General features: G+C 37.0%; 1 protein-coding gene across 2 annotated transcripts in view; it reads right to left on the bottom strand.

The window, feature by feature from the left end:
- The window catches only part of PRKD1 (protein kinase D1), a 404980-nt gene extending 402248 nt beyond the window's left edge, over window positions 1–2732 (bottom strand). For both annotated transcript variants that reach the window (XM_023501195.2, XM_003756126.2), the window contains exon 1: window positions 2469–2732. In XM_023501195.2, coding sequence (XP_023356963.1) covers window positions 2469–2732 — 264 coding nt within the window. The remainder of the gene's footprint in view (window positions 1–2468) is intronic.
- Between the last annotated feature and the right edge of the window lie 17385 nt (window positions 2733–20117).

The following is a 20117-nucleotide window of genomic DNA, read 5'->3' as shown; positions in this document are numbered from 1 at the left end:
AAGTTGAAATTAGGACAAACTAGGTCCAAATCCTACCTCTGAGTATTTACTAAATAAGTAACCACAGGCAAGACATTTAATTTCTTTAATCTTTGGTTTCTTCATTTGAAAAAATTAAGTATTCAACTAGTGGCCTCTAAAGTCTAATCCATTTCTAAGACTATAGTCCTATAATTTTAAAAAATCATTATCTTTAAACTTCAGAATTCTTACTCATTTACTCCACTGTATCTGGAGATTTCGCCCATTTACCATCAACCAGACACCAAATCCTGAACATTTTTCTGTAGTGTTCTCAAATTCCATTTCCCATACCCTGGTGGTTTTAACTAGTTTATAACTGAACTAAGGGAATAGCTTCTTTGCTGGATTCCTTGTCTTTAGACTCTCTCTACTCTAATGCAGAACGAAACATATCACCTTCAAGATTACTTCTGGTCAGGTCACATCTGTATTCAGAAATGTTTTAAGTAGCTCTCAATTGTCCCTGGACAATTAGCCTCTGATTTCATCTCTTCCTTCCATGTCCTAAAGTCTGTTCCAATCAATCAAACTGGTAAATTGCTTTTTCTAAACCTTTTCATCTCACTTCACATGCTTCACATCCTAGCCTATGTTAATATCCCTTTTTTTTCTTTGAAACATCAAAAAGCCTATTCAGATTATCCCATCAAGGTTTAATAATTTTCCTCACTTGATCGGTTCCAGCAGACCTTTGAGATTCATATTTTTCTTTAAACATACCCAATCTCTATGCAATTAATTATACAATTAATCAATAAACATTTGCTAATTACTTATGTTTGTTTCTATTTTTAATATGATTTTTTTGATTTATGTCCTTACTGTCCATTCCCATCAAACCATAAACTTTCAGAGTAAGATTGAACACTTTCAGAAGTGTTCTTGGAGCACTTGGAATGCTTTAGTCTTCTGCCTACAATAAATATGCCACAATATTGATTATATATTATAATTATAATAATGTGGCTTTGAGAAATGTAATAAATTTTACCATGTTTACCAAACAACATGTTTGTAACTGAAAATAACAGGTCTTTTTCTTACACATAAAAAGTTACTGCTTTTTATAATTTATATAACACAAGAGATTCCTGGTATTCATTGTCATCCCTACACTACTCTAATCTTTTACAACTTTTTAGATTGTCTCCCCTTCTCCCCCAATATAGACATACACACCTCATGCACATATATGCTAATTTCTAGATCTTTCCTGTTCTGATTGTATGACTCTTAAAATTTGGTCAATTCTGGACCAAAATTGTTCACAGAGAGTGATTCAAGAATCTTTAAGTCATCTTTCAGAAGTCACTTGACAATTCTCCAGGGTGAAATTCAGCACCAACTCTTTTAGAAATCCCCTCCACCTCCAACATCCTTGGCTGTTTATATTAAAGCGGCTGGCGCCTCCTGTTCCCAGCCTCTTTTCACTTTTATCACCCCTTCCATATAACACCCATACGAATAGGTAGTGGGACAACCTGGAATCCATTGACTAGCTGGAAAAAAAATGGGGGAGGGAGTAGTTTTCCTGGCTGTAGTATCAGCAGTTCTCTCCAGCTTTCAACTCCAGGCACAACCAAGATGTGAAGTTCTCCACCCTTGGGGAGGATAGTATAAAGTTTTCTTATGCTCACTCAAACTCTGCTCGTGTAAATGGAGGTGATGACAGAAGAATGTGAAAATTTCAAACTTTATCAATGGAAAATATATTATCTAACGGTTCAGAAAAGGGGGGAGGCGTGTGGAGTCACAGGTTGAGAGGTCAGAGTTGAGTCAGTTGTTATCACAGCTGGACCGTCTTACCACTTAAACTTTATCTGACAGGTGAGAAATTCCTCATCTCCTCCCTTCCCAGCTCAGGAAAACAAAAATGCTCCACACCATTCCATTAACTCCTAAGCTCTAATTGAAAAGCTAAAGCAGTGTCTGAGAAAAAAGGTGGAAGGTAGTTTCTGAAAAACGCTCGGAGATTATCCCTTGGGAAACTCTTCCTAGATGTGAGCTAGAAGTGATGGCAGAGAAGCTTCCTGAAAAGACTTAAGGCAGATGGCTAGGGATGAATGGAGAGGAAGGAGATAAAAAATCGTGAAAATGGAAAGGGTGAAGAAATGGGTGTGGGAAAAGGGGTCTCTTCATAAAGGGGGTACAAACATCAAGAGAGGGAAAAAGATAGAGAAAAATCATCAAGCAATGAGAGCGCTGATGAAAGGCGATCTAGAGTGATGTTCTGGATGCAGGGGTTGAATTCATCTCTCAATGTCCACACCCTCCTAGACCCCATAACCAGCCGGACTCCTTATCTGACCCCAACTGAGAAAGACACTTAGCAAGAGGGTGAAGTGGCAGCAGTGGAGGACCAAAAAAAAAAGTGACCAGGGGAGAGTTCGGGGAGCGCCCCCTATGCAAATAGGGACAGAGCCCCAGAGAGCGGGCCGCCTTACCTTCTGGTCGACTATGGAGCAAGCCATCTCCCGGACATGAGCCAAGCTGTAGTCTCCCGAGGAGTCCTGCAGCAGCAGCACAGGTTCCCGGCTCAGCCCGATCTGGAGATGAAAGGAGAGCCCTCCGGCCGGAGCCAGAGCCGGAGTCAGAGTCGGGGTCGGAACCGGGACTGGTCCCTGGACCAGAGCAGACGCCGCCGCCGCAGCCGCCACTGCCACCGGCAGCAAAGGGCTGGGCGGCCGGATGACCGGAGGAGCGCTCATCTGAAAACTGCCCCCGGGGGTGGAGGTGTGTCAGAAGGAGGGAGACCGTGAGAGAGGGGAGCCCAGGAGCAATGGGCAGAAGGGAGAAGAGAGCACCACTAAGACGGGGAGCGGGCGAAAACAGGAGAAGGAAAAGCAGAGGGGAGGAAGAAGGGAAGAACGAGGTGAAAAGTTTTGCAGCTGGAGAGCGAGGCGCTTCTTGCAGAGCCTCGGCGGAAAATAAAAAACTTTCCGGAAAAGTCCCGCGGCCAGAGGAGGGAGGGGAGATGAGGTTCGGGACGGGAGGGGGAGCAGGGGAAAATGGCCGAGATCAGGAGGAGGATACGGCCAGTAAAAGGCAACCGAAGGAGCCCGGGCCCGGCCAGCCAGGGAGCAGGGGGTGGGGAAGCCGCCACCTCCAGCGCCGCCAAGATGTAGCCGCTGCTAGTGGACTGGAAGCGGCGGGTCAGCTTGGCGCACGGAGCCTGGGGGCGGAGGGGCGGAGGAGTCCAAGCCGGGGGGAGAGGGGGGAGAGGTGGAACACGGCAGGGAGGGAGGCTGGGAGGGCGGGGAAGGAAGGAACCGAGGGGCGGGCGCAGCTGAAGCCACCACCCAGTGGGCGCTGGAGCCGCAGGATCCCCACTCGGGGAAGTCTGAGGCATCCGAGTTCTCTAGGTCCCCACAGCGTCTCCTTTCGCCGTCAGGGACTTTTCCTCTGGCCCTGGTGTCTGGGGAGCGGACCGCTCGGGAGAGAAGGGAGTTGGCTTCCAGTGGGCTGCAGAAGTTCCTCTCGCCCCTAGGGAGTAGAATGCCCCCAGGCATCCCCTGCTGATGTTAAAATGCCCAGCTACTTTACCCCAAATTCCCCTCTGTTCCCGTAGCGCCTTTGGTTCTCCTGTAGCGTTTCGTTCGCCTTGCCCTATGTATCACCTACCACTTCCAGAACCCCTAAGGATAAAAATTGACCCCTTGCTGGACCCAGGAGTATCCTGCAGCTGCCTCAGCTTCAGAACCGCCTACATCCTAGTAGGCGCCTTAGGGGAGGGTGGGGACCAAGGGTGGGGGGTAGCTGCAGCCACCGCTACGCTCCCTTTTCTCAGGCACCTCCTGGCAGTTTGCCAACCGGGGTGGGAAGCCAATCTGCCAGGAACTGTATTTAAACCTGTCACTACCTTTTTTTCTCTCTGCCACCACATACATACAACTCAGCCCCACCCGCTACCTCCACCCTGGCGGCAGCATCCCCTCCAAACCCCACCCTCAGTCTCCCTAGGCGCCAGGCAAAAATCTGGGAGGGGGTGGGGGGATGGGTGTCTCTCCTTAAAAAAGGACTTCTCCCAGAGGGCTGGTGGGAGGGGACGTGTGAAGTCTTTTTTCTGCAATTCATATTGCGGGGCCTGGGCTGCTGCCAGTGAGGTCTGCGCCCATCGACCTCTCTCCCATCAAACTGAAGTTCTTTGCTTAACCTACAAGAAGAAAGGTAGTGATGCTTTCAGCGCCTGTAGAGGCTAATCCTGCCGCTTTCAAGACTGGGTAGCTCTTCAATTTAGCTTCTGGAGGACGTCAATTATTTTCTAACTTCTCTATACTAGTGAAAGTGAAAACCTTCTCCTTCAATCTCCTCTTAAACCAAGCCTCACCATTCCTTAAAAGCTCGTTTATTCAACCTTTCTATATTTTCTCTCTTTTTTTTTTTCTCTTTTCTTTACTTCTTAAAGACTTAACCTTATCTCCTATACTCATTCTGATGGATTTAGTCACTCTTGGCTTCCTCATTTCTATTCCTCCAACAGTGCACTATGAAAAAATTTTAACTTTTTTTTTTCTTTTTCATCAGTATCTGATAGTGGACAGAAAAGATAAATGTTTATATTTGGTACTTCTTTTTTCTTGGTCATAGGATGCCTTCCTTCATTTTTGGAAGAGTCGTGTTCTGCCAATGTGAAAGGTTCAGATGAAGGTACCCATGTGTGTGTGTGTGTGTGTGTGTGTGTTTTCCCTAAAGTCAGAGCCCTCATGATTTTTAAGGGAATTTAATAGATGGATTTTCTTTTTTCTTTGCTTCAGACATTTGACTAGCTTTTCCTGGATAAACCAGACTCTTACAGGATTTTTACTAACAAAAGGAACAGTGATCCCTGTTCCTGGCTAATTCCTAAGGATCTGGAAGGATCCAGATGAAATAGCAACCTTTCTCTTCTCTTACCCTAGCTTCTTTTTAAAAGTTTCATTGAAATGATCAAGATTTCTTGCTACCAAAAGCAAGTGGGGCAAAGGACATGAAGTAAGTTAACTCGTTTTTTTCTCCTTGTATTCCCCCTCCCCCCAATTTATTGCTTAAACTCCTGAAAAACTAAAAGCTTTAGAGTAAAAGTAGCTAGATTCTAGGATGAAGTTTTCCAGCTAGAGAAAAAAGAACTAGAACATGGATGAACCCTTAGATTAAGTACAGTGGTAAAAGCACTGGCTCTGGAATCAAAAGGATTTATCTTCAAATGTGATACTTAATGTGAAGTATATAACCTTGTACAAATTCCATAATATCCCTCAGTTCCTTCATTTTTAAACTAAGATGTCAGAAAGAGGTTAGCTTTAGAATGATTATCTACAGCAGTCAAAACATTTTAACTTAATCCTAATTTAAACCAAATAGTCATAATCTTTCATTCATATACATAACATTTCTATGTTATCTTTTGCTAAAACATTTGTTCAATACATAATCATAGACCCACAGTTGGTATTGGTGGTTCCATTCTAAATTTTGATACTTCACAAAATAATTAGTAACTCCAACCAAATTTAAGAAAATGCAGAAAATCAAATAGTTTTCTCCACAGATTATAAAGTATTTTCTATTCATGATAAGTCTGAATATTACCGTTAACTCCTAATATTTATTAAGTCTACTATAATAATAATAATACTTCAAGGATTTATAACTTTTTAAGACTTACAAAGCGCTCGTACATTGTCTGATTTGATCCATACAACACCTCTGTGAGACAGATGAGAATATTATTATCCTTTTTATAGGTGTGGAAACTGAGACTTTCAAAGAATCAGTGATTTACCCACACTTGTAAATATCTGAGATGGTATTTGAATTCACCTCTTTTTAATGTCAAGCATTTTATTCATTGTGCTTTGCTGTCTCAAATATACAAAACACTAAACTGCTGTTGAGGGAGGAAGATAAATTCTAATACTTTGTTTTTAAAACACTAAAGTCTTAAATTGTGCACTTATGATAGTTACAACAATACACAGTGCAAATTATGCTGTTTCTTTTGCAAGGTCTTTGTTAGTCTAGATTTCTGTGAACAACATCCCTTGTTGAAAATAATTGAGTTTGTTGTTCTAATACAAATTAAGATTGATTAGAAGGTACGGTAAATGATTACATTTTCCTCCCTTTAAAAATAAGAATGAAGTCTCCACTTTCCCACTTTGTTCCCCACCTTCAATATCCTGGAAAGCTTGTGCTTTGAATTGCCAAATATAACTGTAGTACAGTGCTGTAAGGACTTCAACTTTCATTAAGTCATTGGGGCATTCAAAGCCAGAAACAATGAATGGAACTACTTATTTATTTTTCATAAAGGTAGAAAGGAGCTTCTATTCCATTTCTCCATGCCCAGTAGCTTCTAATATGCTAACCTTACTTCTTTTCTAACTGATTCAGTGTAATGTGTATACATTTTTCCACTGTGACTAACTAGGGCATTTCATTTGTTGTTTATTGATCCTGGTCCAAACATTTTCTATAACATAGAACTGGGCATAAAGGGGTATAGAACTGTATTTTGTAGCACTTAACATATTATTAATACTTTGTATATACTATACAACAATGAATGAGTTTAGGAAAATGTGTAAGAAAAAAATTAAAAAGGCATGTTTGGTCCAAGTTACATTTTGGGTATCTTCCTGGAAAAAATATTCTTGAACTGAAATTCTGTATGTGTGGTTTTTTATGCTTGATTTGGAAAATGAATTTTTTTAAGGAGTCTGGCATATTTATTTCTGAGTGACATAATCAAGAAAAATAGCTTTTCATGGTAGAAGAAAAAATAATTTGTTTTGTTTGGCACAAAGAAATTTTAAAATGACTTTGTTTTTCAAATTAACAGTAGGGTAAGGGGAAAAAAAAAGATGTACAGTCTACTAGGTTGGAAAAGCAACATGTTTTAATTGAGGAAGTTTAGGTGGAAGGGCATATGCAGCCTCAAGTATTTTCTTTAATGAAAATGATCCAGATATAAACTCCCTTGTCCAAATGTTTTTGGACTTCTAATAGATGTGGTATACATGTGGTGTACTGGGAAAAAAAAAAACACTGGACTTGAAGACAGCAGATCTCAGTTGGAATCCTAGCTCTTCTTCTCACTGTAAAATGATAGACAACTTACTTCATTGCTCCAAATCACAGTCATTGGTTGGGCTTTCTACAGGAGAACTAGGGTCAAACTGCCCTATAGTTCTACACTCCTGAAACTACCAATGACATCACCAATGTGTTTATCTTTAAAAACCAGTCAGAGATGCAATTGACACAAAATGTACCTCCCATAAACCTGCAGAATGCTGTTCTTGCTGAACTTCTTATAGCCTCTATGAGATGCTATTCCACAGGTTGCTATTTTATCCTCCTCTATTAGGTATCTTTGGATCTATTCCAAAAGGAACATCCAACAACAGGTTGCTGTTTCACTGCTTGGATGTAGTCTCCATCACTTCTAGCTTTGGTTTCCTATCCTAGTCATCCTATAGTAACACTATACATATTTGAAAAGATCTGAAATTTACAGTCTAGAACCAACAGGGTTTTCAACTCTGGGGTCTCCAGGGAAGAGCCTGAATCTCAATTTCCCTGCCACAAATTCAGTTTTAATCTGCTAATGGGCATGTCCACTGGACAACACCATATACTGTTCTATAAAACCCCACTTTCTAAAAGATGTAAGGAAAAATGTGAAAAATGATCTTTCAAGAGCTTCTTTCAGGGCACAATTTCTCCTTCATAACTAAATCTCTTCTTGACTCTGTCTGCAAGTCTGTTCTTAGAGATGATGGTCACTTTTTAAAGTCTAACAACTACTTAGTAGTTCAGTGTCACACAGCTGTGTTAATTCAATGGCCAATATATCCATCATATTGAAGTAGAACTTTCTTTGCTATTTATTATTAGATTTTAGGAATACTCTGGCTAGATTCTTTAGGAAAACTCTTAAACACATCCTTTACATATAAAATAAAGGGATTAGACTAGATGATCTTTACCTTTCAGGTCTCAATCATATCCAATGTGCCTTCATTCTTTGCATGTTTACATAAACCCTTTATTAATAGTTAAATCAAATTAAATGTTTTGTTTGCCTATATAAAGATAATTCTCTTTTACCACCTAAGAAGTAGGTGAACAAATTTGATATCTATTACAAGTTGTTTATCAGCACATAAAGTGTCAATAAATAGAATAATCTGGGGGTTTTTTTAAGCATACATTGAATTTTAAATTTGTTCCAGGACACAAAAAGTCAACGAGCTACTACTATATTTACTCTTTATCTCTTCAGATAAAATGATTATATTTCAGGCTGTACTTTAAAAATTTTGCTATTCTTCTTATACTTGATTGTGGCTTATTCAATCCAAAATTTGTATAAGGAAAGGAAATTTCAAGAGGAAGAAAGTACTTACCTCTGAGGCAATAAAAAGTGATACCTAAACTGATATTTGAAGACACCTAGAGATTAAGAAGTAGAATGGATAAATTAAGGAATGATTAAGTGCTTAATTTGTGCAAAATGCTAAACTAAAGGCTGGGTATAAACAGAAAAGTGAGATAGTCTCAGTTCTCCAGAAGCTCACTTTCTAATGGACCACATATATGGAAGGTCTCAGCTGCAAATCAAATGGAAAGGCCTTTGGGATACATTGGCAACATAGACAGTAATGTGTCTTCTTTAATGTCCATTGATAAAATCATATCAGTTCCTAATAGTGAATCATTTGACAATACCAAGGACTTTTGTAACAAAAAATTTCTTTTCTAGTTCTTAAATAGATGTATCTATAGCACCTGTAGCAACAGGTGCGAAGTTGTATATCCACAGGAGTTGCTTCTCAGGATAATGGTTGTGGAACATTAATATGGGGAGTCCTCCAGGCTCTTGGATTCTGGGTCCTGGGCTGCTCCCATTAGGGTTCCAAAGAGGTATGTGGCAAGATGGTGGTTGAAACTGTCTCTCCCAGGGTGTAGTAATTGGCAGTAGGTAAAGATGATCAGTCTCTCTCCACAGTCACTGTTTTCCCAGATGATGGCTATGAGCACTGAGCTAGAAGCATTACTAGTGATATTGTAGGGGGAGAGAGGTAGAGATGCTTTCATTCCTCGGGGGTCTTGTATCTTGGAGACAATTTGTCCAAAGTTATTTCTGGTGGTGATAAGGAAAGTGGGCCCCTTTTCTATAGTAGTTTTCCCCTTTAATCATAGTTGCTGGGTCTGGACTGGAAGAAGGTCTGGTGATTTGGAGATCACTGCCATTCCTTGGATTTACCATATCCCATTGACTCCATTAGGATCTAATGGAAGATGACAAGATGATGGTGGTGGTGGTCTGACCTGCCTGGTATATGCTTCTTACTGTCTCTTCTTCAGGATATCTTGTTTCCTCAGCCGGGCTGATTTGACTATAGAGGTAAGAAGAAGGGACTACCTTCAAAACATGAAGTGACCTCTGTGGAAAAGGCACATATAATCAAGATGTCCCTCCATATTGATCATGCTCTCATAGCCCTATCATTTCCACCTAGGAAAATGTATCTTCCTTTTTATTCTTTATCTTAAAACATACTAATTCATTTTATTTTAAAATTTAGAATAATAGAATTAACCATATAACATTTTACATTGAAAACTTAATAAGCAATATGTCCTCTGCTGCAATCTCATTTTATACAATTTGGAAATGAGTTCACAAGAATTTTTTAAAATGTCACTTTTATTTTATGATTTTTTTTGGTTCAACTAATAATATATTCTTTCTCTTCTGCCATTCACCATGGGTTTAAGGGAGTGAGGGTTAGGAAAAGACAAAACCTTGTCTGGCCATATCCAAAAATGTAACATATTCTGATTTTAATGCATACTCTTTTGAGGTTGAATGTTCATGTAAAAGCCTATCTGTCATTCTGTATATTTCTTTAGCTTTCAAAAAATTAATTTTAAAATTCGTTTTCAGAAAAATTGAATAGTTTTCATCCCTAATCAGAGAGGTTCAGTATGGGGCAAGTAGGTAGTCATGTGGATAGAGCCCTGGGACTTCAAATCAAGACCTGAGTTCAAATCCAACCTCAGACACTTGCCACTTGTGTATCACTTTGCAAACCCACTTTAGCCTCTGTTTGCCTCAGTTCCCACAACCTTAAAATGGGGTTTATGAGAGCACTTACCTTCCATAGTTCTTATGAGGACTGAATGAAAAAAATATCCCTAAAAAAAAAAAAGCATTTGTCACAATGTAAGGCACATTATAAATGCTAGCTATTATTATCATTTAGTACTTAAAGATAGATATACATTTTTCAAGGTATATCCTGTACATCTTAAAGCCATGGCTTTGTTTAAGGAAGTTTCATGCTAATTTTGCAGAAGCAACAGTCACATATTTCAAACACCAGTGCTGGTTTTTGATTTAGAAAATCTGGATCTGAATATGATCTCTGCTACTTCTTCCCCATGAGATCTTTCTTGGACAAGTCACTTGCCCTCTATACGCCTGATTCATCTATAAAATAAAAAGGTGGCTTGTATCAGAGACATTAAACTTGGTGGCCAACCAGATTAAAATGTAATTGGAAAATGCTTAACAATATAAATAAAAATATAATACAAAGTAGAGAATATTAAGTTGTGATTTCTAAGTTTACACTAGAAATAGGAATCTATTTCTATTTGAGTGAGATATCAATGGATCCTTCAAGCCCTTTCTAGATCTAAATTTATGGTACTATTTTGGAAAGTTGAATTATGATTATTTGATCAAAGAAGATGCTTAGGAAATTCCTGGAAAGTTAACAATATCCTATTCCATAATCTTGAATATTTACTTTCTCAATATATTCAAATGTTAACTAAAATCCCTCTGGGGGAAAAAGACCCTCACATTTAAATTATTTTTTCATTTCAATAGATATTCTTTTTAAAAAACTATTTTATTTTTCCAAACACATGCAATGATTTTCAACATTCAAAACCTTATGTTTCAACCTTTTTTCTCTCTCTCCCCTCCTCTCTAAGACAGCAAGCAATCCATTGTCGGTTAAACATGTGCAATTCTTCTAAACATATTTCCATATTTGTCATGCTACACAAGAAAAATCAAATCAAACAGAAAAAAATGAGAAAAAACAAACAATAATAACAAAAAGGTGAAAATACTATGTTTTAGTTCACATTTAGTCTTTGTAGTTCTTTCTTTGCATGCAGATGTCACTTTCTATCACAAGTCTAATTGGAATTGCCTTGAATCACCTCTCAATAGATATTCATAATAGTTCACTTGAGTAATATATTTCATAATGTAAGAATGATTATTGATGATACATACTTTTTTTCCTTTTGTTGTGCCAGTTGGAGTTAAATGGCTTGCCCAGGGTCACATAGCTAGGAAGTGTTAAGTGTCTGAGGTCAGACTTGAACTCGGGTCTTTCTGACTGAAGGGATAATGCTCTATCCACTGAACCACCTAGCTACTCAGTGATACATATCTATATCCATAGGATTACCTTGTTAATTTTTAATTATTTGGAATAGATTGTCCAAATATATGTATTATTACTATTTCTAAGTGATGAGGTAAAAGTAGCAATTCCTTGTTCAGAATGCAAGGCACAAGGTACATGTGATAAATTCATAAGGCCATTCTTTTTGCCAAAAGATACCTTTATTTAAGAGAAGAAATTACAGATAAAATAGAAACTAGGAATTGTAAATATGAAATAAATTTGGGAGAGCAACAGAGTTAGCAAGGAAAGGGGTTTGAAAGAAGCCCTTAGGGGATAGTTTCAGAATTCACACTATAAATAAGGTAAATTACTTTGTATAGGAAAAAAATTGCTCCTTTTGTCTTTGTATCCCCTGCCCTTCAACAGTGCAGTTTTTTGTACATGTTGTTAATTGTTTTTCAAGCATGTCTAATTTTCCTGACCCCTTTTGGGATTTCCTTAGTAAAAAATACTAGAGTTTGCCATTACCTTCTCCAGCTTATTTTATAGATGAGGAAGCTGAGGTAAACAGGGTTAAGTGATTTGCCCAGGGCCACACATCTACTAAATGTCTAAAATCAGATTTGAACTCATGAAAGTGACTCTTCCTTCTCCTGGCTCATTACTTGTTCAGTAAGGTGCTACCTAAGATCCCTTCTTGCACATATTAGATGCTTTAAAAATAGCATAGGATCACAAAATAATAGATCTAGAGCTGGAAGATTTCAGCCTCTTCATTTTATTGAAGAAGAAACAGATTTTTTTGAGGTCAAGTAATTTCTCAAGGTCAAATAGATAATAAGTAACAGATATAATAATTTAAACTTAAATCATCTAACTCCAGAGCGAAGATTCTTTTTGATATACCGTATTTTTTCTTTATAGTTTGTGACTCAAAACAAAATATACATTTATAATTGTTAAGTATTTCAGTTTTGTAACATCTCTTTTAAGTTCACTCTTCCAACCCTTACTAACTTGGTAGATTTAAGTGTCTAGAGAAGTAGTTCTATTACTCTAAGGGTCCAAGCACATAACCCTCTGGGTAGTTACCCACCTAATATGTGAGTCCATAAGCCTCTACCAGTGTGCTTCCCCTTAACAAATTATCAGAAATTTCAGTTCTTTAGCAAAGACATATTCAAATAGCACACAAGAATGGCAATTATAATACATTTTCCCCAACTTGGGATGAATTCTCCTAGAAATACAGTCTATGAAGAAAATTAGTGGACATGAACTAAAAGTACAGAAGTATTGAAGCAAAAAGTTACAAAATACATGTGACTGAAGGAAATCAGCTCTAAAATTGCAAAGCCAAAATGTCCTTTCTTTCTCCAGAAATCTCACTTCATAAAGTTTGTCTTGGAACATGGTATTGGTTATGGATGAACTACTCTCCTCAGCTAAACTGGCTCCTTACAGAATATGGCACGTCAGCTAGATTAGTGAGCTAAGGTCACTCAGTTGTTACTGGGCTGGACCAGCCAGGTTGTTTGCTTGGAAGCTGCTGCTGGAATGGAGCATGTTGCTCTACTTTTGGACTCTACAGAGAAGGATAGACAAAGAACAGTTATCTCTTTTGAATGAATCACTCTACTGGACTCTCTGGGCTTATTCCTAAATAGATAGGTCTGGTTTTCAACACCTCCAGTTTCTGTCTCTGCTAGGCCCTTTCCAACTGGAGGGTTACTCTAATCTTCTCAACAAGGTCAATGAGTTTTAATTTTGGATGGACAGAATCCCATCCCATTAACAATCCCAGTTCTGCTCTGTGGTTTGTCACCAAGGAGCAAGATGGAAAAGTTCAAACCTTTCCAGTTCAACAACACTTTCTTTCCTATTCATCAATTCTTCCCGATTCAGAGGTGGTTTCTCCCTATGAGGGACTCCACCTTTACTCAAGGTTCTCAGCCCAGATATATTTCTCAGATTACTATTGAGTATTATGCAGATGAGTGGCTGAGGACAAGGTTAGAGCAGCAGTCGGTGCCCTGGGGCAAGTTCATTGTTTCATTGTTTTCATGTGCAATTGAGCTTTCAATCTTCTGACCCTTTCAAAGGAGTGGATGTTTCCTTTGCCTGAAAGGCCTTTTCCTTTACTTTTCAATGTCTAGTCCCTCCTCCACCCTCCCCTAGAACTTCAGAATTGATAAATTCTTGACAGTGGAAACTATTACAATTATAAATGTGATATTGTAAACAAACAAACAAAAAAAAATCTAATTCTATCAGTCATGTAAACATGCAAAACTCAGAATGTCAGATCACAGAGCTAAATTAAGTTTTCAGCTCCTTATTCATTCGTAACCTGGAAAAGAAAGGTGAGCTTACTTGATATATTTTTTTAAATTTTCAAAATACTTTAACATTAAGAACAAATTAGTGGTAAAAAGAAAAACAATCTTTCTTGACCAGAAGAAGATATTGCTAGATTGTCTTTCCTCTGATAAATTTAAATACTTAAGTCATTTCCTCCAGTTTCCTGATATGACATTCATAGCCTAGAAATGTATACTAGTACTATGGACTGATAACTACTGGATACAGAAGTTATTATTTAGCAGTTAAACAAATTAAATAATTGTTGTTTTTATTATTAAGTAAGGATCAGGCCATAGCAAAATTATGAAGTAAATAAAATTCATTTTCATTGTTTTTGAAATATAGGATTCTCTATCCTCTTTTCTGATTTCCAGCTGTCACTGGACACAGAATCTGATGCTGTTTGGCAATGTCAGTGCCCATACATATTTCCAGGTCACAATTCCACAGTGGCATAATATGCCAATTATATTCCACAGTTAGAAGGGAAGAAGAGCTGACCTCCTAAATTGCGTTGATATGGATAAATGTCTCATCCCAATATTAAAAAAAGATTTGACAAAACCCAGCACCCAATTTCTAATGAAAGCACTAGAGAACATAGCAATAAATGGATCTTTTTTTAAAAATGATAAGTAGTTATCTATCTAAAATCAAGAATAATCATTATTTATCATAGGGATAAATTAGCCTTTCCAATAGGTTTAGGGGAGAAGCAAAGATGTCTGTTATCACTATTATTCAATATTGTACTAGAAAGTCTAGCTATAGCAATAAAATAAGAAAGAAAAACAAACAAATAAAAATAGGTAATGAAGAAACAAAAATTCATTTTTATAGATGACATGCTTACATTCTCAATAGGTGGGACGGGACTAAAGGAAGTGAGAGAATTTGAAATTCAAAGAATATTTAAAAATATATATATATTTTAAAAAGCACTCCTGAGATTCTACCTCACATTAATCAGATTGTTCATCAGATTGGCAAAGATGGCCAAAAAAAAAAAAAAAAAAAAAAAAAAAGAAAGAAAGAAAGAAAGAAAAGAAAATAGAAAAAAAAAAGAAAAGAAAATGACAAATGTTGGAAGGGCTATAGCACATTCATTCATAATATTGGTAGACCTGTGAATGGACTCAACTATTCTGGAAAATAATTTAGAATTATGTACAAAAAGTTATTAAGCAGAGAATGCCCTTTGACTCAGCTATTTTGTTGCTAGGCCTATTCCCCAAAAAGATCAAAGAAAGGGGAAAAATCCTATATGTAAGATTCATAACAGCTCTTTTATTAATGATTTTAAAAAATCAAAATAGGAGTTCTCATCAATTGGAGAATGATTGAACAGATTGTGGTATATGAACATAATAGAACAGTATTGTACTATAAGATATGAGGGAAAAGATGGTTTTGAATAGACATGGAAAGACCTGTATTAACTTATGCAGAATGAAATGAACAGAACCAGAAAGAATTTATACTTTAATATCAACATTATAAAGAGGAACAACTATGCAAAACATCTCTGATCAATTAAATTATCAGACATCATTTCAGATAGGGAAGAATGCAGTTTGTCTCACAATAGAAAGAAAATAGATTGAATTGCAGAAAAATATCCCACAATTTTAGATTGTGCCAAGTATGGGTATTTGTTTAACTTGATTGTGGCTTATATGTTACAAGGATTCCTAAATTCTTTCATCTTTTTTGTTTTCAATAATTGGAGAGAAGTGGGAGAAAAAATGGTTGTTTGGATTACTTTTTTTGGTATCATATGTGTGCGTACATATACACATGTATAGATATACCTGCTATATATGTATATTATATGTAATATATTCCATATTATGTAACTACATTTAATATATAATATGTTGTATATTATACATATCATATTCTCTGTGTGTATATATATATATATATATATATTTAAACAAATATGGTTTCTTGACAAGGAAAGGGAGGGAGGGAAAAGGACAATTTTGAAATATAATGTGTAAACAAAAGGTATAAACAAGAATAAGATACAACTTTTAAAGATTCAATCCAGTTTAATGGAAAGAGAAAAAGTTAGAAAACTGAGAGTTCAAATCTTGACTCTGTTATGTACTCTCTGTGTTGTGAAGGGGAGCGTGATTTATGACTTCCCTGATATATGACTCTCATCCACTATTGGAACTGATCTGTAACTTTAGAGTTTTAGGAGATTTGCATAAGGGGCATTAAGAGTTTAGAGATTTATACACTATCACACAGAAGGAAGGACTTGAACCTTAACCTGATTCTAAAACTGGCTTTTTGTCCCCTCTAGCACATTTCCAGCAAAAGTAGTAGTGTCTAAAAGTGCTGGAATTCTTTTTTTTTTTAAATTAAAGCTTTTTATTTTTAAAACATATACACATTTTGTTTTCTTTCTCATTTTTTTTTCCTTTTTTGATCTGATTTTTCTTGTGCAGCATGATATTTGTGGAAATATGTATAGAGAAATTCCACATGTTTAACATATATTGGATCAATTGCTGAACTGGGGAGGGGGTGAGAGGAAGGTAGGGAAAAAATTAGAACACAGGGTTTTGTAGAAGTGAATGTCAAAAATTATCGATGTATATATTTTGAATAAAAAGTATAATTTTAAAAATTTATAGATAGTTTTCAACATTCACCCTTGTTTTCCAAATTTTTCCCACCCTTTCCCCCAGTGCCTCTCCTAAATAGCAAGTAACTCAATATATGTTAAACATGCACAATTCTTCTATACATATTTCTACAATTATCATGCTGCATAAGAAAAATCAGTTCAAAAAGAAAAAAATGAGGAAGAAAACAAAATGCAAGTAAACAGCAACAAAAAAGTGAAAACATTATGTTGTGATTCACACAGTCCCCATGATCCTCTCTCTGGGTGCAGATGGTTCTCTTCATCACAAGATCATTGGAACTAGCATAAATCACCTTGCTTTTGAAAAGAACCACATCCATTAGAATTGATCATTGTATAATATTGATGTTGTCATATATAATGATCTCCTGGTTCTACTCATTTCACTTAGCATCAGTTCATGTAAGTCTCTCTAGCCTTCTAAAATTATCCTGCCAATCATTTCTTATAGAACAATACTATACCATAACATTCGTATATCATAACTTACTCAGCTATTCCCCAACTGATGGGCATCCACTCAGTTTCCAGAATAACTGGAATTCTTAACAAAGATTCCAAGTCTTTCATCTCAGTCTCTGCCAACAAAGGGCTGCTCACATATGGACTCCTCCCATCAATGTTACCAGGGCATCTTCAGATCTCACCCTCCATGGCACAAGCTGCTGCCATAGTGAAGCTCCATAAGATTGCTAAAAGTCAAGGTGAGCCAACGAAGATCACCCCAAAGAAGATAGAAGACAGGAATGATAGGAACATATCAGAAGTTGAAGAAGAAGGCAATGGAGAAGAGGTTGGGATATAGGAAGAATAATTTCCTAGAGGAGAAACAACAATCATCCAGACTAAAACACTGGTGCTGAATGACCTCCCCTACAAAGCCAGTGAAGAAAATCTACAGGACATGTGTGAAAAGGCAATGTCCATCAGCTTGTCCCAGAATAACTAGATGACCTACATGTTCATAGAATTTACCTATCGGGAAATAGAAAAGAAGCTTTGGATTCATGTGACAACATTGGGATTGAAGAGAAAACCATGTGCCTGGAGCTGAAGGGACAGAAGACAGCTAATGTAATACCAAGGAGCCAGTTCTACAAAACTTTATGAGCAAACTCTGTCTGAAGACATGACAGAAGAAAAAGTAATTTCCCATCTCTGTTGATGTTAGGATAGTCACAGATAAGTAGACAGGTTTGATTTTGTGAACTTTAACTTGGAAAAAAATGCTAAAATTGTGAAATCAGCCTGGGAAGATGAGGACGTTGATGGAAACTAGGTAACTCTGGACAGGGCCCAGCCTAATGGCTTTAGGGGTCAAAGGGGTGGTCATGAAGACAGTCATCTTGGAGGTGGTAGAGAAGGTCAAGGGGGCTTTGGTGGCAGAGGCTGAGAAAAGTTTGGAGGTCAGTGTGAGTTCCATGGGGTCTGGGGGTGAGGGAGGTGGAAGAAGGAGAAAACGAACCAAGAGGAAAGAAAATTAAATTTGAATAGAGTCTCCAAATTCTCTTTCCCCCTACTATTTAAATAGACTTTGGGAGTTTTATTCTGTCATCTAATCATTGACAGATTCTTTTGAGGACATTCCAAGACAAATATATAGTCCAGAAATTGTCTTAGCAAAATTTGAATGACATTTCAAGAAGAAAGCATATTGGTTTTGACTAAATGGATGTTCCATATATACTTTTGGCAGAGACAGGTGATAGATTTAGGAATTAACCTTTTTTTGTCTATGAGTTGTCTTAAGTTTATATTATACTCTACATATGAAATAATTTTTCCCTAAAACAAAACAGAACAAAAATTTCAGGAAGCTCAGAATTTTGGGACTGATGGTCCATTTGTTTCAGTGTTGTTTCTCCCATTGGATTATAATCTCCTTGAGAGCAAGAACAATTTTTTGCCTTTTCATATTCCTAACTCTTAGCATAGTGCTGAAGCATGGTAAGCCCTTAATAAATGTTTACTGATTGATTTTTCTGGAAGTATCCAGGTATTAAGGTCTGATTTTTTCCTGATATGATATATCAGACACATTTCTGTGACTCTCAAGGTTCAATTATTGTTTAATCATTATTTCAGTTACATCTGACTTTATGATCCTTTTGTGGGTTTTCTTGGCAAAGATACTGGAGTTGTTTACCATTTTACTGATGAGAAAACTGAGACAAACAAGATTAAGTAGTTTTCTCAGCATCAGTAAGTATTTGGGGTGAGATTGGAACTCAGTTTTCCTAACTCTAGGTCCAGTACTCATCTAGCTCACTATCTAGCTGCCTAATCAGTAGAGATAAATAAAAAAGAACCTTCCCCTTTCCTGTTTCCTATTCTAATTTCCCCCATACACCGTTTTTTCCCCCAGCTCTTTCTATGGAATTTCCATTCTGATTTCCCCTTTTTGAAAAACTGATTTCTTAGAAAATACAAATAGGGCCAACTCTATCCATATTAGTGATAGCACAAACTCATTTTTGCCAGCTTCTTGTACTGTGTGTGAACCATCTACCTTTCTAACTATTTCACATTTATCCTCTTTACTTACTCTGTGTTTCTGCCAAACTGGATTACTCACTAGCTTCAGAGAATTTAATGTACTTCCTCTCACTTCCGTGTCTTTTGTTCATTCTGTATCTCATACCTGGAATATCCTTGCCCTCTTCTCCTATTCATCAATCCTATCACACTATTTTGTCCTGATTAAATGTAATTATCTTTCAAAACCCACTTAAAATATCATTTCCTCCTCGAAATCTTGATCACTGTCCCCTTTCTCAAGTCAGAATTATTCTCCTCTTCCTTTGTACTCTAATTGTGCCTTATTCTTCTTTGTACTTTCTTATAAGTATTTTTAATGTACTTATAATTTATTCTGTATTATTATAATTCATAGGATTTGGAGCTTGAGCCTGCTGTAACATTCATTTTATTTAACCCTCTGATTTTAGAAATGAAGAAACCAAGACCTTGATAGATGAAATAATTTGCCCAAAGTAATACAGTTGTTAAGGATCAGAATCAGGACATGGCTCGTCATATTACTATGTACCATTTCTTTCCTAATAGATTATAAGCTCCTTGAAGTTGGAACCCTTATTTTAGTCTGTATTTAAACACATATTAGTGTTTTATACATAATAGACATAAGGCAAATACAAAACACAAATTAGTGTTTTGATACATGAAGAAATGATCAAAGTATAATCTGATTTTGATCCATGCACTCCTTGGATTTTTGTTGTTGTTTAGCCATTTCAAGAATGTAATTACTAAAATTTAAAATACTAAAAAATTAGTTAAGTTTTAAAAACTGTTGAACTTAGGAGATCTAGGCTCCTGGCTCTGTGACCAAGGGCAAGTAATTTAACTTTTCTGAGCCTACTTTCTTCATCTATGGATATAATAACAGTTGTATCTTCCTCATAGGGTATTATAAGAAAAGTCTGAATTACTTTGCATTTGGGTGTGCTTTATTATTATTACTTATCACAAGAAGATACTGTAGCCCAGTTACCTAATTCTGATTAATTATACGTCTAGAGTTTGGCAGTCCTATGCTCCTCCTAGCAATTCTATGCCTCAAACACCAGAAGTCATGATAAATTAATGCCAAGCTCTCTGTGGTTCTCAGAGAGCTGGATACCTCT

The sequence above is a fragment of the Sarcophilus harrisii genome, chromosome 2 (assembly GCF_902635505.1).
Source record: "Sarcophilus harrisii chromosome 2, mSarHar1.11, whole genome shotgun sequence".
Lineage (NCBI taxonomy): Eukaryota > Metazoa > Chordata > Mammalia > Dasyuromorphia > Dasyuridae > Sarcophilus > Sarcophilus harrisii.
The sequence above is the reverse complement of the archived record's forward strand: the minus strand, read 5'-3'. Positions and strand labels throughout refer to the sequence as shown.